General features: G+C 30.7%; 1 protein-coding gene across 1 annotated transcript; it reads right to left on the reverse strand.

Annotated features, from left to right (window-relative positions):
* Positions 1–21: 21 nt before the first annotated feature.
* On the reverse strand, positions 22–25,313 carry LOC111637884 (zinc finger protein 585A-like). The gene is made up of 8 exons (XM_023383490.1): positions 24,851–25,313; positions 21,203–21,411; positions 16,075–16,238; positions 10,830–10,955; positions 9,567–9,756; positions 8,777–8,955; positions 6,594–6,687; positions 22–2,887 (listed from the first exon to the last, which is right to left on the reverse strand). Exons 1-8 carry the CDS (start codon positions 24,952–24,954, stop codon positions 285–287), a joined length of 3,669 nt encoding a protein of 1,222 aa, XP_023239258.1. The 5' UTR covers positions 24,955–25,313; the 3' UTR covers positions 22–284.
* Positions 25,314–26,411: the final 1,098 nt, after the last annotated feature.

The raw sequence follows: 26,411 nt of genomic DNA on the forward strand, positions 1-26,411 counted from the left end.
GATTTAATCTTTGAAGTCAATATTTACTTTATAAGTTTTATTATCGTAATTTATTTTTAACTATACTTTGGAGACACTAAGAAGGAATATTGAAAATAATTTTATGTATTTCTTGGAACATGTCTTCTAAATTCACACAGTTTTTGGTCCACATAACTATATTTTTATCATGACAGGTCTGTGAGGAACACTCACAATTGCACTTCTTCGAGGTATGGTAAATTATTACATCTTATCCTATTGTAGAACGAAAGGATTCGATTAGAAATCACAATTTACTTGAGCTATGATTCATCGCATTTCTTATCTTGTGATTTCATCATATAAATGACTTTCATGTGATTTCTTTGATGACCGTTTAATTCAGAAACGCTTTTGAAACTTTTCTCACACATGTCGCAAGGAAACGGTCTCTCGCCCGTATGACATTTTTCGTGCCTTACCAAGTGTGATTTTCTTCTAAAATACTTTTTGCATATATTGCATTGGAACGGCTTTTCTCCCGAATGGCACAATAAATGACGTTTTAATAAGTGCTTATCCTTGAAATTCATATCACACAAATCGCACTGGTAAGGCCTCTCTTCGGAATGTGTCTTAATGTGTCGATTCAAATATTTTTTATTTTTAAAGTTCTTAAAGCAAGTTTTGCATTCGAACGGCCGTTCGCCAGAATGTAGCTTCTCGTGCTGAAGCAGATTCGACTTCTGTCTAAAGCTTTTCTCACATAGGTTACACTGAAAAGGTTTCACCTCGGAATGACATCTTTGATGTTCAATTAAAACAGATTTCAACTTAAAACTTTTTGGACAAAACCCGCACTCAAAAGGTCTTTCGTCTGTATGGCAATTCTGATGTCGTACTAAATGTGACTTTCTCCTAAATGCTTTTTCACAGAGCTCGCACTGAAAAGGTTTTTCGTCAGTATGACATTGTATGTGTCGCTTTAACGGATGCTTATCTTTAAAATTCATGTTGCAGATCTCGCATTGATAAGGTCGTTCGTTCGAATGAATTTTCATGTGTTGATTTAAATACCTGTGGTTTTTGAAATTCTTTTTGCATACTTCACACTGGAAAGAACTTTCCTCGGAATGTAATTTTTCATGCCTCGCCAAATTTGCTTTGTTCCCAAAATTCTTTTTGCAAAGAGTACATTGATAGATTGTGTCATAAAAATGACATTTTTCATGATCCATTAATAGTAATTTTTCTGTAAAGGTTTCCGTGCAGAACTCACATTGATAAATTGTCCCTAAAGAATGATTTCGTACATGTTTAGAAAAGTAAGAAGGATCTTTGAAATTTTTATTGCAGATTTCACAATGATAAGGCAACTCTGGAGAATGTCTCTTTACATGGCGTCTTAAGTGCTTTTTATTTTTGAATCCTTTCCCACAGATTTCGCATGGATAGGGCCGTTCGTCAGCATGAGATTTCCGATGCTGAAACATAGCCGACCTCTCTGTAAATTTCAAATCACAGAATTCACAAGGATAACTCTTCACTTCAAAATGTTTTCTCTGATGTTTTTTTAAATTGTTTGGCCACTTAAAACTTTTTTCGCATAAATTACATTGGTGAGTTCTTTCAAGAAAATGAGCTTTTAGATGCCGTTTTAAATATACCTTTTCTTTAAAATACTTTTTGCAGAGATCACATTGAAAAGGTCTCTCCTGGGAATGTGTTTTTTTATGATTCCTTAAACGTTTCTCTTCCCTAAAATTCTTATTACATATTTGACACTGGAAAGGTTTCTCTGTAGAATGGCATTTCATATGTTGTTTTAAATTATATTTCTGTTTGAAACACTTTTTGCATATCTCACACTGATAAGGTCTCTCTTTAGAATGGCTTTTCCTGTGAATACTTAAAGCTGATCTAACTCTAAAACACTTGCCACAAAACTCACATTTGTGGGGCTTTTTTCCTGAATGGCACCTGCTATGAATGTTTAAATCCGACCATGTCCTATAACTCTTTTTACAAATCATACAGTCAAAAGGTCTTTCTTCAATGTGACATCTTTTATGACATTTTAAGTTCGATCGCGACTTAAAACATTTTCCACAGACATCACAACTATAAGGTCTCTCGTCAGAATGGCATTTTTTATGTTCTCCTAATTGCGCTCTTTCCATGAAACTTTTGCCACAAATATCACACTGATGCGGTCTTTCTCCACTGTGAAATTTCCTATGTTTTATTAAATTAGACTTCCATTGGAAAATTTTCGGGCAGAGGTGACAACGAAAACCTTGATCTTCTGTATGGCATGTCTGATGTTGTAATAAGTAAGTTTTAGCAGTAAATCGTTTTTCACACAATTCACACTGAAAAGGATGATGTTCTAAATAGAGCTTTTCATCCGGGTCTTCCACTTTCAACACTGGCTTAAGCACTTCTCTGCTGCGATTTCCTCCAAAATGCACTTTTATATGCTCCAATAAATCAGACCTCAGAAGAAATTTCTCCCTGCAGATATTACAACTGAAACTCTTTGTTCTAATTTGCATTATTCTATGACGTTTATAAAATAATTTATATGAATATCTTTTCATCCAAATTCTATGCCGAAACCTCCTTTTGAAATTGTTCCACGACTGTCTTTTCAACGTAACTTTCGTCCTGGCTCTCTTCTTGCAGAAGTCGCAATGAACATGCTGCTCTCCCCCATGAATAAACAGATGACTCTTTAAAGTATAATTCCAAATAAAATTCCTTTTACAGAATTTGCATTCAAAATTTTGTTTTCCTAAATGTTCCTGTATATGAAGTATAAATTCTTGAACTGCAAAAAATTTCTTTTCACATATATTACAGGTAAAAATGTCTTTTATCATTCCACAAGCATTTTTTGTTCCTTGCTCTTCATTGATTTCAAATCCTGTAAAGATAATAATTTACATTAATTGATAAGTTTAATTAAGGATAAATTTAATTTATTTACAAATAATACAATACACATAATGAAATCTTAATTTAGCCTTTATTTTTTAACTCTTTTTTGCTACTAAGCCAGCACTTTTCAAATCCATAAAGGATTTGAAAAGTGCACGAGGACTGGAATGGCAGCAATCGAGCTGTAATGGATAGATTTAATATACTATGTCAAACTACCAAGAAAATTTCTGAAGATCTAACCAAGACTGTAGCCTGAATCTCCAGAATAGCAGACTGAATCTTGCCCTGGTCACCATTCTAGTATTTATATACACATATCCAAAACTTCAGGAGAAACATGATTAATAACAGTGATAGCTAGATAAAGTCGCCATGCCTGCCATGATGTTGTGAGTGCTGCACTGCAGTTCAAAGTAAACATATTCCATACTGACAGGTCTCTCTGACTGGGTATTGATAAATACTTTCCATCCATTCTCCAACTATGTCCAACTGGTTTATGTATTTTTTTCAACAAATACTTATTTTTACATCTTTGATTTGTAAAATCCTACACTACTTACAGACAATTGTATTTGACATCAAGTAATATGGTTCTTGCCATATTTCTCTGCATTCATCTACACTTCTCTCTATCAGTGGTTCACTCAAGATTTAATCTTTGGGGAGCCAGGTTGAATGAGTAGAAAAATTTTTATGCAAAACTCAACAAAATTCCCACCTGATATGACTGCTAATTCATGAGTAATATAGAAATAGAACACAGAACACAATATAAATAAAAAAGTGAATTTTAACTAGAAAAATATTTTTTGGAAAATTTACTAGTGTTCCTTTCCTTTTACTTTGAAGGCCCCTTGGCCCACTCCCTGGGTGCACCACTGCTCTCTATTCATGTATAAATGTCGTCCATTCTTAAGCTTTCAACATGTGTGAATCATGATATATAATGTATACGTTACCGCTAAAGCTCGAAAGTCGTTAATCTGCAGATTAACTAGGGTGATCCTTTAAAGTTATGAAAACTGTTCCATTTCTCAAATTACCTAGATAATGTGCAGAGTATCTAGGTAATCCGCACATTACCTACTAGGCACTCGGTAAAGTGAAAATAAGATCTTTGCCACAAATAAATGTACCACAAATAGGTGTGCTTGTCGCAGAAACCAATTGCTATGAAATTCAAAGTGTCACCAATCTTTAGACTGCACAATTGGATAATGTTACCTATGGTGGGTAAAATGGTGGCTCGTCTCTGATTCCAGCAAAGAGAAGAAAGGAAACAGTGGGGACGCACGTTCAAACCTAACCTAACCTATTCTAATAATTTGGTTGGTAATAATTATGGTAATTTATTAGAATAGGTTAGGTTAGGTTAGAACGTGCGTCCCCACTGTTTCCTTTCTTCTGTTTGCTGGAATCAGAGACGAGCCGCCATTTTACTCACCATAGGTAACATTAACTGCACAATTATATCATGCGATCACCAGAAAAAGTATGATAACTTTATTATTTTTCGTCTCCGGTCCAAAAGTAGGGTATCGTTGAAGTCGTCTCGGTCCCCTCAGTTCAGATAGATACTCAAAGTCCCGAAATTCCATAGGTGGTTATCTATATAATAATTTCCCTAATTGTATTAATATTTTAAACCGTTTGATTTTTTGTATGTTTTTTAATTGGTTGATGATTGATTCTATCAACTAATTTGTCAATTTTTTGATTGTATTAACTTGATTCTTTAGATATCGAAAATTAAATAAAGAACATTATGTTAATTTAAGCGTACAGAAACGTTGCTGTTGTTTCAGCAAAGATCTTATTTTCACTTTACCAAGTGCCTAGTAGGTAATTTACAGATTACCTAGATAATCTACACATTACCTAGGTAATTTGAGAAATAGAACAATTTTAGCAACTTTAACGGATCACCCTAGTTAATCTGCAGATTAGCTAGGTAATGTACACATTAACGAGTTTCAAGCTTTAGCGGTAACATATATAACATATAACATTATAACTTTACATATAACATTAAAACTTAAAATTTAATTTAAAATTCAAAGAAATTAATTGTTAGAAATAAGGGTTATAATAATAATTTTGGATATTTAAATAATACATTAATACTGTTGATGTTAACCTAGAATGACATTAACTTAAAAACAAACTAATAGTTGATATTCTAATAGATGATATTTTAATCATTATATTATTTTAACTCCAAACTATAAACCTCTTGATGCTCTCAGAGCAGAAAGAGGTTTATAGTTTGGAGTTATGGGTCTTTCAGAAAAATAAAAAATCCAAACTATGTCATTTTCTATAATATTAATATTTTAAACTAATATATAACCATATATGTTACAGTTTATCTTGATTTATCAGGATAGCTAAATTATTTTTATGTCTATCAATCAGTTTGGCCAAATGCAGCTGCAAAGTGGAATAATGAGATCATGAGGCAGAGATCAACATAACACACAAAACCGCCAATGAAAATTCCCAAGGAGCTGTCTGAATTCAAACTGGATCCCTCAGAGCAGCAGATTGATGCCTTTTCTGCATCAGCTTATCAAAATAACTGAAATAATAAATGTATCTTTTTGATGTCCTAGAACATAACAAGACAAAAATTCTAAAAACAGTTAACTTAAAATATCAAAATATCATTAATAATCATTGCTATCTTCTCTTTTTTCTTTACTATTTTATTTTGTTATTGGTATCTTGTTACAACACAATTACATTGTCATCAATGAACATTCAACAACTCATTTGAATCATGTAATTTTTCATAGTGGAATTTATATTAGGCCATTTGTTGAACTTCTGAAAGATAACAGTGGTTCCAATTGAAATTTGTAATAGTCCCAAGAGTCAAAAATATCTCAAGAAGCAATAAAAAAAAGATAAAATCACACTAACGTACTTTTTGTACTTTTCCAGAACTAACTTTACTCACAGAACAAACATTTTTGGCCAATTTACAATAATTTGGCACACTGTTTTGTGAGTAAAGTTAGTACTGGAAAAATACAAAAGCACGTTTGTGTGATCTTATCCAAGAAATTCCAGCTTTTAAAAGTTATTTGCAATAAAAATGTTTTGAACACAAGAGAAATATATTATAGAATTCAAATTGCTTTTCTTGGAGTAAAAACTTTTTAAAATAACAATACTTTTAGATCGTGTTATTTCTGCAGGATTCAACAGGAGAAATAAAATTCTAGAGAAGACACCAGTCCACCACTAATGATATCCCATTCCAGGATGACCATACTAAATAAAACAAATTAAACATTTCTCTAACTGCTTTCCACAAACAGGAAAGTTAGTAAGTATTGTTAAGCATGACAATCATTGTAACAAATATGTCAACATGCAACAAGAACCGAGATGACATCAAAAGGAGATAAGAACTACAAGAAGAACAATAAATAAATATCATTTCTTCATGCTAATTAATATACACAACTGTTCAGATAGAAGTATTAATAATTAAGTCTTGTCTTCTCTTCATAGCTCAATTAACTAGTGAAAAATTTTCATTTAAACCTTGACATTCACAAAAGCATTTTTGTTAAATGGCTTTATAAAAAATTTTTCTCAGTATTTATTATAATAGGCAAATATAATAAGTATTAATTGTTATTAATTTATTATCTCTAAAAAAATAAACTTTTTCATACCTGAAGGAAACTCTTTTGTGCAATTTTCATAGATGTGACTTTTGGAATTTTCATAATAGTTTTTGTATTCTACAGAATCGGACTCTTTTTCATACTGAAATTTTAAGTATGAAAAGTTATTATAAATTAATAAACAAAAATTTTATTTAAAAAATGATAAGAAGTTTTTCAAAATTCAAAAGCCAATAATATACTAATGTTAATATAGTTCGCAAAATGATTCTTGACACATTAACATCCAAAGAGGACAAAAGAAGCTTTCAATTCGCCAATACAAAAAAAAAAAAAAACTGTTATGGTGGAGGTATGAGGCATCACATTGAATGGACACACAACCCAGCTAATCTTTGAGGAGAGCACTTTGGCTGGTCAGTGCTAAAGAAATGAGATCCATAAGCCATACGAGAGGCTTTTTCAGGATGCTATCAGCTCTGTTTCATTTTTATGGATGACACTAGGCCATACAGAACTTGGCTTATTATAAATTTCCTAAAAGAGAAGGATGCTCCAGAATAAAGTGGCCAGGTAGGTCTATGGACTCAAACCTAATTAACCTCTTCTTTCTTGGGATTTTCTGCCTCATGTTTGAGAACTCTTGGTGATAAGTACAAGTCTCTACAAGTTAGTTTTTTGTTTTCATTTTGTACCACTGATTTGTCCCTCATAGCATAAAGTATCTGTACACCAAACTTTATTCCAAATTACCAAGTACTTTTCTGAATATCTTATAATCTATGTTTGTTACTTTAATTTTGGACACTAGTACAGTTATAAGTAGTTATGAAAATGGTAATTTATATATAATTTCTAGCACCTATACAACCTAGCTTAATTCAATACAATAATACAGTAGACCCCCCTATAACACTGTTGATAATTCCGTGTTATATAAATTCCATGTTGTATGAGTCACTTAGATTTTACAAACACGTATGCCGGGCTGTGAACAGCTCACCTATTTGTAAAATCTAAGTGACTCGTACAACATGGAATTCATATAACACAGAATTATCAACAGTGTTATAGGGTGGTCTACTGTACTCATCTCACTCCTTTAATGCACATATACATAACAAGTGCCACATATCTTAATACAGTGAATCAAAAGTTTCTATACTTAAGAATTCTTTACTTCTTCACAGTCGATGTGCCAAATACCCTATGTTCCAAAAAACAGAATAAAAAGACCATCCTCTCAGAAGGATCTGTAAGATGTCACAAGATTGCCAAAAACACTTCCAATTTTTCAAAACTTTTCAATGAGCATAGCAATAATGTCAGGTGTAATGTGCATGCCAAGAGCACATCATCTGTTAAATCTTTCTGGCAGGATACTCTCATACAATCTTCTAGGGATGTAGACATTTCAGCATGTCTGTTGAAGCACCATTAGATTTTGCATGTTATCTAGATATCACCTTAAGTTACAGTGATATCTAATTAACATATAAATATTACAATGCTTGTATGTTGTTTGATAGTATAAAAAAATATCTAATGTTGCTTCAACAGACATAGTGAAATTACATACCATCACTTGATGAGCATCACCTGCCAATAATCATGATATATCTGTTATATTATTTAATCTAAATCTAAGGCATCTGCTTGGCATTCTAAGAGATCTAGATTCAAGTTCGAGTATCAGAAATTTTCATGAAAGATCTATCCCCAATAAATTACATCCCATCTTTCACCACCCAAGTATTCTTGTTCTGGGCTTTGTTAAACTCATGAAAGGCATAAAAAAGTAGTCATAATAGGGCCAAAAGAATTATATATATAAAATTGAAAACACAAAGTAATATATACAAATACTGTTATTTTAAACTGCACAGAATTAAGAAATTCAACTTTATATAATTATATCTTTACTCAAAGCCGTAACTAGGATTTTGGATACCTATGGCCAAGAATAAAAATGGCGCATTTTTAATTTTTATTATAAAAAAAATAATTTTATTCTAAAAAAATGCTATTGTAAAAAAATTATCTAATGACATTTAAATACTCTATAAATATAAATATAAAAATTTTTTTGTGTTATTAATTTAGAATACATATAATTTCGAAACCTTCTCGTTGGCGACTTTATTAAATTGGTGCCTATGGCAAGGACCACATTGGCCATACCCTAGTTACGGCTCTGTCTTAACTTGTAGAGTAGGAAATATTTTAAATACCTTTTCATCATCTTTTTCTACTTTAATATTATTCAATTGAAGATATTCTCCATTTTCAATTTGAAACATATTTATTCCTTGGGAATTATGATTCAAATGTTGTAAATTTTCTTCATGATTCACAGAAAAGTTTCCATTTTCATAAAATCCTTGACTGATGTTTTCATCTTGTATAAACTCTAAATTCATCAATACACAGTGTAAAATTTAATGCACAATCTTCCAAAAAAGAATGCCATTTTAAACTGTTGTAATTATGTTAATTATTAACCAAGAAATTTATAATGTACAATAAAATATTGGAAAACTGTTCAAATGTGAAAGTCTCCTTTCACATTTATCCATTACAATTTCTCAACATGTGCACCTTGTGTTGCATGGAACACATTTGACTGATACTTGAATTCTTCCAACATTTACTACATTTACTACAGTATATCTGTCATCACTACTCCTGAAGCAGACACAATTCTACAGCTCCTGTAGACTACTCGCACTGTTCAAAAATGAAAGATTCCAACTTTGTGAAGTGTAGAAAACAAAACACCTTATCTGCTGTGAAATTGCCATTTTCGTTCATGGCACTTTCTAGAGATAGTAGACAAGCCAGGAATGAAGACAGGAGATAAAACTTGGATAATTATGCCATCAATTGGTGTACATCACATACTTCTTGGGTAATAATTATCATAATTACAGTAACTTAAAGTGGTAACATTCTTTTTGGAAGACCCTGTATAATGCATATTACATTTAATATTTAACAGAAGGTTAAAAATTAAGAAAATACCTTTACTACTTTCAATTATAATCAAATTATCTGGAGAATTTGAGTTTACATGATTGACACTAGTAGAAATTTGATTTTCTTCAGAATTTGTCAATGTTTCATTATTCCAATTTGATTCAGTACAGTTTTCCGTACGAAAAGAACAATCACCGTTGCCATTTAGAAGATCAATCTTCTCAGCATTTGAAACCTATTAAGTTTGATAAAAATTACTTCTATAATTCAGTTATAATTATTAATTTACTAATAAATTCTCTGAATAAACTTAATGTTTTCAAGAAGTATTCTCATCTAGGTCACAATAATTTTCCCAAGTCCGCCACTTAGGGAACCTCATAATAAAATCTGGACTATTGAATTTTCACGAGTACTAGCAATCTCTGCGACTTCAACTTTGGATGAGTAGAATCCTTACAGGATGAGTAGAATCCATATGCTGACTTTGGATGAGTAGAATCCTGTAAGGATTCTACTCATCCAAAGTCACCATATGATGTAGAATCCTTACAGGAGTCTACATCATATGGTGACTGCTGGACCCAGCCAAAAATTACTCTTATAGATCTTATAGCATGGATTCAAATTCCATTTAATGCCAATGCTCCATCTGAATTTACTGCTGCAGAAGAAGAGAATCTTATTAAGTTGTGTTGTGACAATACATTGAAAACAAAATTTAGCAGCATGGAATTAACTGAATTTTGGATATCAGTATAAAATGAATATCCCCTTTTGAGTTGTAAAGCTTGGAGAATTTTAATTCCATTTGCAATTTCTTATTTGCACAAAGCTGAGTTTGTCACTGTGATAAAATCTAAGCATTGCACAAAAATCAAATGTGGAGAAGGAAATGAGGATGGCTGTGTCCAGTTTGATTCTAAGGTTTGAGAAATATGTGTGGTGATCAACAGACTCATCCATCCCACTAATTATAATTAATTAAATTTGTTCAATTACATTTTTTGTTATCTTAAATATGTGTTTTATTTATTTTTCACTTAACATCCTAACTCTTTAATTAAAAAGATATTAGCTATTTCACAAATTATACTTGTTAGAATTTGCCTTGGGAAAATCTGAATTTAGCAAGGATGCCGAGAATCAAAAAAGTTTGGGAACCACTGATGTAATGAATAGTTTGTCCCAACAAGTACAGTATGACTGCCATTTTAATGCAGTTAGAGCACTGGCACTCCATTCTAAATGAGACTTAAAAATAACAAAGTTTATAAGTGAAATAATGCTTAATAAAGTTTAACTTACAACGTCGGATATGATAATACTTGTAGAATCTTCATTGTCATTTTGTAAAATCAGTTTGTTTCCTGAGTTGTCATTGAAGCTAATGATACACGTTTCTTCTTGTTCTTGAAAAGAACTTTCAGGTAGCTGGTGAAATAAAAATTCAGATAAAACATTAATAATAAGCTATAAAATATCTTAATTATTTTAGATAAATATTAATTATATAGGTTATTATATTTGGAGCATTATGATTCAAATGTTGTAAATTTTCTTCATGATTCACAGAAAAGTTTCCATTTTCATAAAATCCTTGACTGATGTTTTCATCTTGTATAAACTCTAAATTCATCAATACACAGTGTAAAATTTAATGCACACCCTATATATAAAAATACAGAAAACAAAAAACTGAGGAACCTGAGTTAGTCTGCATCTTTGTACAGACTTCAAAGTCTTGCTTCAGATCAACATTTAATAATTTAATTAATTTTTTCCAAGCTTCTTAAATAATTTTAAATTATTATAGATTAATTGTATTTGGCTAGCTCCCAATAATCTGTATGAATAAAAAATAAACAAACAGAGAAGTGCAATGGAGAAAACCATTGAGGCAGAAATCAACTTCTGAAGATCAGGCAGTACTTCAAGACTAGAGAGGAAATCAAATTATGGCATCAGGTAAGAAATGGAAGTGAACTAGACCATCAGAGATAGTATAAATGAAAGTAGATAAAGATTTGGACACTTTACAAGAATGAATGAAGAGAGACTACTAAAAATACTATCTGAACAGAATGCCAAGGGTAATAGAAAGGTAGGACCACAGAGAAAATGAAAAAATGAAGTAAGAGAAGTGCTAAACAAAGGAGACTAAGAAAGGATGATGATTTAGACAGAACAATGAATAAAGAAAGCTGAAAGACATAATAAAGAATTTAATAAAGAAAGTTAATAAAGAAAGAAATCAATAATTTTTCTCAATGATTTCTTTCTTTATTAACAAAGATTTGTAGATATAAGTAAATAGTAGGTACTCAACAATATTCAAAGGATTCAAAAATCAAGCTGACAATCTAAGTAAATTGATTTCATTTCTCTTAATTTTTATTTAATTACTTAACAAAATATTAAAATAAGCTAGAGTTCATGTAATGATTTCCATGCGGTGGGTGAGTCCACATCCCAATAATTAACACAATCCTAGCTTCTATTTGATTTTATGTACTCACATTGTTTATAGGCCTAACAAGCTTAGCACAGACCCAGACGACTTTCATGTTAAGATTCATTAGTGAATGCCAATAAAGTAGTGTTGCTCAAACTGTTATCCACCGACTGACTGTTTACGTTCCTTAATTCTACTAGGGAGGTTCCACCCATACAAAATGGAGGAGGACAACATATGAAAAAAACAATGAGACTAACATTAAGGTACTTCCCTGCCTTATGTAGGAAACAAAAGACAATTACAGACAACGATCTGAGATTTGCTTTAAAATGCAACCGTACTGTTTTCAAACTTTGCTTAATAGCAAACCTCCATAGAATAAATGCCAGAGGATCCTTCTGGTTCCTCTGGCATTTACTCTATACTTATACAGGACCACCAGTTCAAAAAAGAAGTGAATACATTGATGCAACCTCCTCACTGCTCTATTGGCATTCACTAATAAATCTAACATGGAAACCATCTGAAACTGTGCTAAGATTGTTAGGTCTATGAATGACAAAAATAGCCTAAAACAGTTAGAAATAACTTACTAGAAATGTAATCTACGAGCATGTTAATTATTTGGATGCAGACTCATACACTGCATGGAAATTGTTATACAAATTTTAGCTTATTTTAAGTATTTTATTTCATACTAGTAGCCTGGGACGCCCCCTAGTGGGCGTTCTTAACAAATTCCCATGAGACACGGTTCCTTTAACTTTTTTGTTCCTATCAATATGCTCTACAGCTCTGTCAAAGTCCCAATCGTGTCATCCTGTCCTAGATTTGAACCCTAATTGCGTCATACGGATCTAGATTTCTACCTATTAAACATTCTATAAATACTTTAAAATAGTTTAATTTGTTTATTTACCTTCACTTGTAAACCTCGATTTTAAATGTATCTGCCATTTTTTCAACAAATTTCCCGTGAGTCAATGCGCGACGTTCACTGAGTCACGGGATGTTGTAAACGTGCAGCGCAAGGTTAATCGAGGCATATAATAATTATTTATACCATTCCGTGGTATAAATAATAAATTCCTATTGCAAATAAAAATAATTTATTGTTAATTTAAAATCATCGCTAGGGCGCCTCTAGTGCCCGTTTTTGGCATACCGTTATGCAGACGAACACGCGTTCAATGGGTTATATAGATAGATTACTTTATTTTAATGTTAATATTCAATTGTGATTGTTTACCCATTTTCTCATACTTTTATATTTGAATATCTATTCTTTTTCTCCAATGTTTAAATTTTCTATGTTCCATTCCACTTCTGTGTTAAGCAACTGAAGATGATCTATTAAACTAGATCGAAAATGTTTTTGGCAGATTAAATTTTGCTTGGAGCGATATAAGGTGTAGTTTTATGTCTAAGTTCTTTCTCCAGTTTCTACTGTTGTTTATTATAATAATTTATTTCTAAAATGAATTAAGTTAGAATTAAATGTATATTTTTGTAATTAAATGTTAAAAAAATTTAATATTTGAATATCTATTAAGCAAAATACACTTAACATGTTAATGTATTTGTTCTAACTATGAAATGATTAAAACATTACAGAACACATGAGAGATTTTTTTTTTTTTTACTAAATTTCCTTTCATTTCTTTCTCTTTCTGCCCTACTAGCATAAAGAGGTTCTTTTCTTCCATATTCATTGTGTGTTCAACCAGCCCACAATGGGGGCACCCAGGTGATGAGGGATAAGACCATACATATCGAGACATATTGCCCACGAAATCTTAGGGAGTTGCTTGTCCAGATTTTATCCGGGGTCCCTCAGAGTGGAAGACCAGTGCCTCAGTCTTACTGCTGTTGAGATTTTTAGTTCAATACTACACCATAATAAAATCTTTTAAAACACTAACTTGTAAATACAATACAAATTCTAGATGAATTCAACACACACATTATGTGTGTCTTATAATTATAAATCACAAATAAATTTTTTGAGGTCCTCACAACTTATTTTCACACCACAACACCAAATTATTATTATTTTATTGTACAGGTTAATAATGTTTAAGAATCTTCCTGTGCCCAAACTTTTCTTGTCCATTCTGTTCTGTCTTGACAATTCTCCTCTTTGTGTTCCATAGCTTTTGTTACTTCCTCTATCCATGTAGTCCATGGCCTTTCTCTCCTCCTTCTGCTTGCCAGAATCCATTTCAATATCTGTTGTGGTAGTCTACCTTCTTCCATCCTTTGAACATGGCCATCCAGGTTAATTGTTTGTTATGGATATAATCGACTGTAGAGTTTTGATAATCCATTTTTTTCATAATTTCCTCATTTCTTACTTTATCTAGTTTTGAACATCGAGCATATCTTCTCAAAAAGTCCATTTCTGTGGATTCTAATTTAAATTTAAATTTTGAATTTAATACCCACACTTCTGCTCCATATGTTATCACAAAAAACAAGAATTTCAGAAAAGCCAGGACCTTCCTTACAAAAAATGAACTTTAGATTTCTCTATGCATATGTTTATGTATTATTTAACATATTAACATATATTATTATGAAAATTAATATAAAAATAACTTAAATTTATAGTAAAATTTGTTTATTTTTGGTCTTGTGTTCTCCTTTCCCTATTTACTCTATGTTAAAATGACCTCATTTAATACTGTTTTGCTTAGTGCTTGGTTGTCTAGGAATGCATCCCCTGCATTAAGCAGGGTCTTACTGTATATTCATCACATCCTTCAATCAGTTCAATTTTTCCATTTTCCTCCAAAACTAAATCATGTATGTCTTCAGTTCCAATTACCATATAATTACACCAAATTATATTAGTCTTTTTTACACTCTTTCCTGTTTAAATACTAAGTAATTTTGCCTAGAGGTAGACATTATTTATATTTGTATACATATACCATGCCAAGTAATGCAATAATTGGCTGAATGACATGGAGGGCATATTATGTGGAAATTTATGTTATCCTCAGTTGGCACCATGAGCAACTAGAATAATTATATTTAAATTATTAATAGTTCTTGAGGCAAAGATTAGACAGTGGTCTGGATAGCATAACTGGCAACGCATCTGCATACTTTGGAGGAGTTGCATCTTCGAGTCACACTCTGGGTCAATTCTTTCCTTACAGAACTTTCTAAATTAAATATTACTTTATTTATAATTATTAAATTTATCAAGAGATGGTGCCTAATGTCTACTACTATGCAAAATTTTTTAGTATTTAATTATTATATAGTTTCTATATTATATAGCCCAATGCAGTCTGACAGATCATTTGGCCTTATATCTGTAGTCATCTTTTAATACTAAATATAACAGATTAATTCACAAGTGAATTGTGAATTAATCTGTTCTCAGACCTTAAACAATACCCATTTCAATAAATTTAAACAGCAAATACACATCATTTTAGGTAAAATAACACAATAATAAATTAAAACATGAAAATAATAAAGTTACAAATGTTTTCGAACCATTATGGTTCTTCTTCAGGCAACATGAAAACAATAAAATACATGAATACCATATGACAAAATAAAAATTACATTACTGGTTTTACTCTCTCAACTTCAGCATCTTAAATATGGCCACACACACATACTGATGTCATACTGTACAATAAGTTCCTTTATCATCTCAATCATTGAAATTACAATCTTTCTCTTAGACTTCATTGTTTCCACACTCTTCTTGGATGCCATGGTTAATAGACAGGAATATATATATAATCAAAAATAAAGAAAAAAGCATCAAAAACACATGATGGTAATGTAAGAAATGCAAGGGCGAGAGACAACTTGAATGCACAACAGATAACATTTACACAGCGAGTGCACTTTTTCACTATATGCGCAGTTTAAATTTCAGATTGGATTCTGAATTTGAGAGAAATTCAAACTCAGGAATATTTACAGGTTAAAATCATTTCAAGTACAAGGTATCACTGCATTTTAAATTCTCATAATTTACCACTGGCCAAACATCAGATTAGTTTAAAATACTATGCATTAATATAATTTAATTTATTCTATTTATAAAAGAATATTGTTAATATTTACCTGCATTACTTCATTAATTTTAATATTATAATTATCTCCATTTTCAACTCTGATATTTTCACTCTCTATTTCAAAATCTAATTCTAAATTAATGTCATGATTAACGTCGGGATCGCTATCCCACACTGGTTCCTTTTTAATTGTAATTTCTGTTACTTCAATACCTAGATGAAAAAGTTAAGTATTTTAATATTAAAAAAATAAAATTTATTTCTAACAAAAATTAACTGGTGTATTCTTAATAAACAATACAGGAAATTTAATTAGAAATTAGTAATAATTTTAATTAAATTCATTTATTTTAATAAAATATTACAAATCATTAAAAATAACTTTAAAATTATATATACATTAAAATATATTTTTAACTCTTTTTGCCTTTGTAATAGTCTCTCTTAGCATCTAAGCATCAAATAATATATTCTTAGAAGAGATTAAATTCTATTAAAATAATTATTTGATTTTACATTATACATTTTTAAAACAAGAAATTTGGAAAATAATTGATTATGGTAATGATTTTTTCATAGAGTAAACAAACTCATGACTTACAAATCTCTTTTCAATACATATGAGGATATTTTTATTCAGACCAATACACATTACATAAAGTATTTGGATGTATGTATCAAAACAGTCTACTGGAGAATAGAAATTTCTATCATCTCATGTGTTTTCAGATTGTAAAACCGATCATCAGAGGAATGACGTGATCAAAACATTGATATTTATATAAACAAAACATGATAACTGGTTTTATAATCTAAAAATATTTAGGATATTTAGAAAACTACACAGTTGATATATATGGGATATTCCTCTTGAACACCCCTAGTTTTAAACTGATCTGTAAAATCTTCAGATATGTACATAAAATATGTTAGAGAATGTTTATCAATACTCCAAGTTTCATGTGCATACACTTCAAAGGGATGCTGCTGCTGCTGCACAGTGGCAATCTGGACCTCACCAGTCACAAGGTCTAGATCACCGGAGTCCATTTCTTGGTCCACCTGATCGCCTGACATCATCTATTTGGACTTTTTTCTTTGTGGACATCTCAATGATCCCATATATGCTACAAAAGTGCTAGGTATGAGAGTCCAATGTACAAGAACTGCAAATGCCATTAACAGTTGTTGCCATTATCAGCATGTTGCAAATGCCATTAACAGTTGTTGCAAATGCCATTAACAGCATGTTGTATCCTAACATATTTGACACATCAGGAACATATGTGGAAACATACTCATTTAATCTTAATAACTAACTTTTTCAGATGAACTTTCTATTGCCATTGTCTACAGCAGCAGTTCTTAACCAGTTTCCATAGAACACAGGTGTTCCTCAAACCTGCCTCAAGTGAAAGAAAAAAGATTTTAGAAACTTTATTGCAAATTTATTCCAATTGCCATATTTGCAGACAATTCCATGTTTCATCATATTCTAATACATTAAAGTTAATATATTAGTTGATTGCTTCGTTGTTTCCTGAGAATAATAAGCATGGAATTGCTTACAAATTTTTGAATATATTGACGCTAATGCTCCATGTAATAAAAATTATATAAATAGTCTTTCTGAAGCCTCAGAAATGTTGAGAACCACTGGTCTTTACTCATGTTTCTTTTCCCAAAATTAATCCACAAAACTACGGATGTTTGACAGGAATTGGCATTAATGACTACAGCAACTCTTCTAAGCATGCTTCCACTAAATGCTAGTAGATATATTATGGATATTCTTTCATTCTATTTCTTTATTAAAACTCCTACTAGAGTTCCTTAGAGGAAAATTCTACTAGCAAAACTGGATGCCATTCCAGTTTGTCCCAAATGCATTCAATGAAATTTGGATCTAAACTCAACTCAATCAAACATCTTTGGGACATGCTATAACAATGTATCCAATCTCACCTTACCAATTTTATCATCCTTAATTTTAATTTTAACATATATCAGAATAAAGATATTATGTATAATCTATAACAAATGTTAAACTGATAAAAATAAACTTTTTAAATGAACTTTAACTTAACATATTTCAATAAATTATATTAAAATACATTTTATAATGAAATACAAGCTCTTCCGAAAAGAATGCTACCATTTTAAATTATTGTTATTATGTTAACAATTATCCAAGAATGTACATTAAAACATTAGAAAACTGTCCAAGTTTCACATTCGCCCATTAGAATGGTGCACTTCATGTCACACATCCAACCAATACTCAAATTCATTCTACATTTGCTACAGCATATCTATTGTCACTCCTTCCACTGAACCGTAATTCTACGGCTCCTGTAGATTTCTCATGATGAGTGATTGTGACTTTGCAAACTGCAGAACACAAAACACCTTCTATGCTACAAAGTCGCCATTTTTGTTTATGGTGCTTCCCAGAGATAGTAGACAAGACGTTTGAATGAAGATAGGAAATGAAACTCAGACAAAAAATATAATTATTATGCATTACCATTTGAGATATTATACAAAATTAAATAAATGCATTGTATGGCATTTTGACATGAAAACCTGAAACTATGATAAGAAATAACTATAATGCAGACTATCACAACTAACAAGTAACCAGAGTACGTAAGGTTTTTTGGCACAAATAAATTTTGGAATGCCAAACTCTATTTGCGATTATATTTGGCATATATTACTTTCCATTAAGATATTGTCGGCTATAATAACAATCAGAAGTAGACTATCAGTCCACCAAACTACTGTCAAAATTTTACTATTGAAATGATGAATTACATTCACATCAAAAACTCTAATCAATCAGTTACATCAGTTAAGTTTTTACAATAAATCTATTCAGCACACTGTTAACTGTAATCAATTTCTAATGTAATAATTCAACTTACAGCATTTTAGGATAATATAAAATGCCACAGAATAAATTTGCATCATTGCCACATATATTCAAGATGTTTCTGTTTAATGTGTTTGAATAAAAATGACATAGCAACCTACAATTAACTATGCAACAACTGTTACACATTGCCAGATCAAAGACTAATTCCAACTGTAATTTTGAAAGGAATCAAAATCAAGACTATGGTAGAATTATTATAAATTTTACGTATCATCTCTATTACTGTATATTCTTAAACTATATATCATTTTAGATGTTTTTAGTAGTAAAATATAATTGCTGAACTATTCTTGAATAAAATAAAATCTGAAAAGTCAGTTGTTTTTTTATTTTAGCTGCTATAATTTAGCATGATCTAAATTTGTTTTGAGCTGTGGCTATATTAGATGACTGTTTAATCTAAATAATATGAATAAAACTTCTCTAATTCAAACTCTTGTAACTCAAATATTTCTTTAACTTGAAGAAAATGAAGCACTTGATAGGTCTCAATGGAATAGCATAGGAATTTAACGTCTACAACTTGAATTTCAATAACTTAAATTTTCTCCAAGTCGAATGTTCTCATGGTCACCAAACATTAATTTATATGAAATTTTCGGAGAGTAGTATCCACTAACCAACATCCATTTGCAGACAACATTCCAGTCCAAAGTGAAAGGATCTCTTGCTTTATATCAACAAAATATACCTGCAAAACTGTTCAATTCCATTATTTTACATCGAGCATTTTGCTGAAAGGTGTTACATGGACTGTTTAAAACAAAAAAAAACTATCAAAAGATCCTTTATATAATGCAAAAGACGTACAAATACAATTCTATTCAGAACTGGCATATTTAATTGTTCTCTAAACTCAGTTTTTCTCCTGTCCCTTGGAACTTCAAGTTAGAGAAGTTTAACTGTATATGAAATTAGGACAATTTCTGAGAGTAAAATAGAAACAGCAGATTTCTTTTATAATTTCTTTACCTTTCTAATCACAATTTTCTTGTAATGAAAATTAATTTAGAAGCAAATATTAAATTTTTCTCAGATGCAAGTTATGGTCAAGCCAGTGCCAACAAAACAGCCTGGATATGTCAGGGCCTTGCAATTCGACATTCATTTGATCAATTACGACACAGTTGAATACAGGGAATTTCTTATTTGTATTATTGCTTCATCCCGGCTCACAATTCAATTCTAAATAATATCTTTCAAAAGCTGGACAATTTAATCTACTCACCAAAAAACCTTTTACTCTAACCAGCAGGAGTTTAAGTCAAAAACTGTCCAAATTTACATGAAAAATTAAACTCCTGGTGGTTGGAATAAAAGATTTTTTGGTGAGTAGATAAATATCTGAAAGATTTTAAAAATTATCTGAAGAAAAAATATTAAATAGTATGATACTGTATATCAAATTATCAACATGTTAACCCCATTTTTACATACAAAATAGAAAATTGCGATAATAAATACTCAAAACTCATTCGTATATTGATATTGAAACAAAAGCTGTTCATTAATTAATGATCATAATAATTTATAGAATAATATAACTAATAATAATAATTAAAGAATTTACATTAAGAAGAAAATAGTATAAATTAATATGTAACTCGATTGCACGTGTATTATTCCGAGTTTCTATGTTGATGAAACAAAGAGAAAATTGAAGACCAGATTGTTGGAACATTTAGCAGATGTAAGATTAAAATATAATAATTCTCCTATCTTTCATCATTGTTTTACTAATAACTGTGAAATTACCATTAATAATTTAAAAATTGCTTATAAGGAAAAAACTAATGTAAAAAGAAAAGTTAAAGGACATTTTGTCATAATTATGCAAAATAATATGGTTAATTTAAATACAGGCATGTTAACAGCTGCATGCTGGGAAACTTTTGTCGGATATATAGATGGAAATTCATAACGGAAACCCGTGATAAAATATTGTCAGAGTTTGAACTGTATGCTGAAAACCCTACTGAGGATCCTGGCCTAAATTTTTTGGCGAAATGCATTTAGGGAGTCTGAAAGTGTAATAAAGTGTTTCTCGGCAATTGGGTTTGATTTTACCTTTTTTAACTTTAATTTTTATTTCATTATTGATATAATGTTTTATAAATTTGGAGTTACCTACCCTCAGTAAGTCAGAAAAGAAAGAAAAATTGATTTTTCATGTATTTTTTTCTACAATACAATTAGGTAAGAAATATAACTATGTAACTATGTATTATAAACTACTTACTTTCATTTGTTTCACTTGATTCTATATCTGGTGAGCTAGACATATTGAAAATTGTTGGTATAGCATTAGGAACAAGCCTGTTCCTCAAGTCATTAAGAAAACACTTATCCTCAAAATGATCTGAACAGATGCAACAATTTTTATATAGATACTTATTATCTTTTGTTAGTAAATCTTCTCTTCCACAGTTTATAATCCAACTTTTGCACCTGTAAGAAAACATCAGGCAAATATTTATATACAATGTATATACAGGGTCTTCCAAAAAGAATGCTACCATTTTAAATTATTGCAATTATGTTAATTAATATCTGGAAACATTGTCGTATGCATTAAAACATTGGAAAACTGTCTAAGTTTCACACTGGCTAATTATAATTTCTCAATGTGTTCACCTCATCACAGAGCAAATCTGACTGATACTCAAATTTTTCCTATTCTCACTATGATATATCTGTTGTCACTTCTCCCATAGCAGCGACAATTCTACGGCTCCTGAGATCACAATGACGAGTGATTTTAACTTTGCAATGGCATTCCTAAGGAACAACTAAAGATTTTGGTATGGCTAAAATCCTCATTTGGTATGAGAACCTGTCAGGGACAATCTGAAGGTCAATGAACCAGATAGTCCATTTTTCTTCAGTTAGGGCACTGTTAATAGATGCAACTACGAGGACATGACGGAAATCTTCATATTCCCATAAACTAAACATTTGCAGTGTGTTTAGTTTTCCACCTTCCAAAAGATAGAACCCCTCCATACTGGAATTGGGACATGTGAGTGGTCTTGAATAAAACTTTTTCAGATTGCTGGATTGGTCATTCCTTGGTTACCTAATTCTAAATAAAAAAGTCCAGTTTAGATTTGATTCAAAATCCCTCAGAATGGTAGGCTGATGTTTTAACTATCATAATCTGTTAAAATTTCACTCTCTTCCCAAGTAACTATCTCAACCATCAATAGTAATTGCCTTCAAATTTAATTTATTCAATTTTAAACAATTAATTTTTCTGCTTGACTATAATGTTAAGAAAAACATTTATGATTCCATACATTTTTATATATTCTGTTAATAATTCCTTATTATTTTCATTAGATATATCGTTCAAAGATAGATATATGTTGAGGATTGCATGTATGCTATAAAAGTGCTAAACACAAGAATTGTAGATGCCATGTTAATGTCATCTACAATTCTTGGCTAGGAAATGGGTTAAAATCAAGTAAAAACTAATATCATACATGGCACATAAGGAACACACAAGAAAACAGTGATTTAATATAGCCTAATTAACTTTTTCAGAAAATATTTCTACCACCATTGTTTACAGTACTGTATCTGTGCTCCTTTTCCCAAAATTAAGTCACAAAAACTACAGAAAGTTTGTTCACAAGAATTCATTTCAAATATATGACTAATTAAAATTGAAACTGGCAGGTTCCATTGTTTTCAATGGTTAAAAAAGTAAGCTCCTTTGTTTACAAATGGAAGATGACTTTTGTGGTGGACAAAATACCAAACAAAAGAAACCATCAACAAAATCCTGTGTTACAAGATTGCCATATTAAAATGTGTGAGATTGCATAGAAAGATTCAAAAAAATTAAAAAAAAAGCCAAGGATAGTCAAGAAAAAAGTACACCATTTCAAACAGCTTTTGTAATTGTGATGGACAAATGTCACAAACTTCAATTCAAATTGATGCCGTAAGTTCCATATTTGCCTGATATAATTCTGCTAGATTTCTTTTCTTTTTCCAAAACTCAAATATCTTTGCTAATAAAAAGTTTTTGTCAGATGAACAAGTCATTGCTAGAATAGACTTTTTCACAGACTATGACAAATCAGCTTATAAGGATATAACTATTTGCATTACAGAACCGTTGGACCAAATGCTTTAGTATTTAGAGAATAATATACTAAAGACAAAATACATTCAAAACAGTTTCTATATCAAGCCATAAACTTTTCAAACTAGGTTAATTATGGGCTAATTATGGCTCTATTTTCTACCATATATAAATTTTATAGATTTATTATATTTTTAAATAATAATTTATGATTTTTTTTTTGTTTTTAATTGCAACATAGAAAAATAAACAAAATTCATTCATACAAAGTGGAATTCAGACTAGCAAGAGCACACTATACTATACTTCTAGTTGGAAGAGTTTAATCTGTTGTGTTACTCAATTTATTGCTTTTTCAGCTATTCAAACTGCAATTTAGAAAACCCAAGTGCTTTCTGACTGTCCCATCATCGACAAGACATATAAAAATCAAGGGATGAACCAGATACCAAGTTAAACATAAAAAAAATGAAGCAAGAGAATCCTTGTGACAATACAAACGGGAAAAATTCAATAAGCATTATAACATACATTGACACAAAATAACCAAATAGCATAAGCAATGTGCATTGCAGAAGATAACATGTACTTTTCTTTTTTGTTATATTAAACAGAGGTAATCTCCTCTTTCTCTGTTCTCACTCCATCTGCTTGAATAAGGAATTAATTTCCTATGTTAAATAATATTTTTACTTCACATATAATTTCAAACATAACGTGCAATTATTTATTGTGACGTCATCACAATGCCAGGCTGCAATTTTCAATCATTTATTTAATTTAAAATATATGCTCTCCACCTCAAATTAGTAGTGGCTTGCCCTTGTACATCATACTTTTCCTTTAACAATTGAGTTGTGCCGGTCATCTATCTAACACCTTTCGGGGGAAAATTTTTGAATTGAAATAACATGACTTCTGGATTGCATCAGAAATTCTTATATAGCAATTAACTATATAAAATCTTCTGATGCAAACCAGAAGTCACATTATTTCATGTTGATTGGGGCCTCCTACCCCTAAGCTTTCAAAATCTGGTCTCATCTTTCATCTATCTAACTCCATTCTCGAGATTAAGGAAAGGGCCAAGCCCACAAAGAAGTGAGGAACCAAGCCTGACATAACCAAATCAGACCACCACCAAAAATTTCTAGGGTTTTGTTTGAATTTGATTCAAAATCTCTTGTAATGGTAGGCCAACACTAACATCCCAGCTATCAATAGTAATTGCCTTCAAGTTTATATTCATTACATTTGAAACAATTTTTCTACAGTTCTAATTCTTGTAGACACAAAAGATTATAATATATAATATAAATCACTGTATAAAAGAAGAAGAACTCCTATGCCAATTGAAAACATCAGTCATAAGTAAAGGCTCACTGAAGTAATTCAAGGTTCCTCTGTGATTTATAATGGAAACCACAATGTTTCTCTGTCATTTATAATGGAAACCACATTGTGGTTTCCATTATAAATGTATTTTTCTGCTCGAATATAATGTTATCAGGAACATTTCTGATAACAGAATATATAAGAACTTTATTTAAGAACATTATTTTCATTAGAAATAGCCTTCAAGTCGAATAGGAAGAAACACCTACAGAGCAACTCTGAAAAAAATAAATAAGGTGAATTACAGTATTTTGTCAATCAATTCCACAAGTTAGATCATTCAGCCTGTCTTAAATAGAGTAGAAAAACAATAAATAATCCAATATAACCATATATATTCAGGATTCTATTATTATTTTAATATAATTATACAATATTATAATATAAAATAAGACTCACCTTTCAAGGTCTTTTGGGAAAGTAAAGAAACATTTGTCGGGAAATTTGCCCTTGCAGTTATGGCAATTAGTTGCTGAGCAATATCTTCCATAACCTTTTGTCATATCCAGTAATCATTAAATTTAATATTTTATATTATGTCTGCAGTGTTGCATTAATAGTAATATTTAAATAAATTTGAAATGCCAACTAAAAGAAAAAATTGCTCAAGAAATAAACGTTGGTTTCTCAGTAGGGCCACGACCCTTTGTTTTGCATCATCTAAACATGGCGGGAGGGATCACGCGCGATTTGAACACGCTGACAGCGAGAGAGCACGTGGCTAAATTATAATTTTAATATACGCATTGAGCATCTCTATTATTAGATTATGATACGTTTCGAATAGGAATATTTTAATATAAAGAAAAGTATCGATAAGTAAACCTTAGTGAATAATATATACTCGCACCAGCCATAGAAATTTAAAGGAATAATGTCTAACGCCATCTAGAGTAATGAAATATGTTAAACCTAATCGAACCTAATCCGCTAACTTTTAAAAAAAAAAAAAATACAAAATTTTTAAAATAAATCAATAAATTTTTTAATTTGATTTTTTATTTTATATATAAAGTAATAAACTAAAACTTTAATTAAAAAATTATTTTAAATTAATTAATTTGACAGCCGGATGATACGATTAATTAATGATTCAGCATAAGCAGAGTCGGTAGTTAATCTACCGACTCTGGCATAAGAATACGGGCGGGCGAAAGGCCCCAGGAATGTTTTGGGACTGGCAGAACTCATAATTGGCATGGAAGAAAACCCTGTTAGTACCTACGGGATGGAAAGAGAAAATTATAAATTCAACAATAATACATTTCTTGTTTGTGTAATAGAAAAACACGACTTAGAGGTCAGCGTTTGCTGACCAAATGGCCGAAATTGTAGACATCGGTCTGCCACTCTGGATATGCGGATTCAAGTTGAGGTCACGGGCCTCGAGAGATTTTTATTGGAGATCTGTCCCGGATATATCTGGTCCCGTTTCTTATTATCTCTATTGTGAATCTAGCCAAGCCCATAAAGGGAATGATTAAACAAGGGTAAAGTGATATGCTCATTTTTAGAACTTAAGAATAAATTATTCTTGAGTTCTAAACATGGGCATATTACTTTACCCTTGTTTAACCACATTAGAAATTGTTAATCTTTTCCCAAAATGAAGGTACACTACAAATGCTTTTATAAAATGCCTTTAAAATGATTTTTGGTGTGTTACAATGGCATGTTTAACCGGTATTTTTAATTAATTGAATTGTATTAATACAAACATTTAAGAAAATAATCCAGTAAAGAGTTGCTTAACTTTCCAGGTAACATTTAAAATTTTCGTAGCGCCATCTGTTACGATATTTTTTTTAAAAAACTATTTATATTTTTTGTTATTATAAAATGGCAAAAAGCTTAATTTTGAGGGTAGAGACGGGTTTTATTTTAAAAAAAAAGACAATTGTAAATGCTAATAACGAGTAAAATCGTCATTAATTCCGACCCTACTCGCGATACAATACAC

The sequence above is a fragment of the Centruroides sculpturatus genome, unplaced genomic scaffold (assembly GCF_000671375.1).
Source record: "Centruroides sculpturatus isolate CEXI.00-Female unplaced genomic scaffold, Cexi_2.0 scaffold1088, whole genome shotgun sequence".
In the NCBI taxonomy this organism is placed as follows: domain Eukaryota; kingdom Metazoa; phylum Arthropoda; class Arachnida; order Scorpiones; family Buthidae; genus Centruroides; species Centruroides sculpturatus.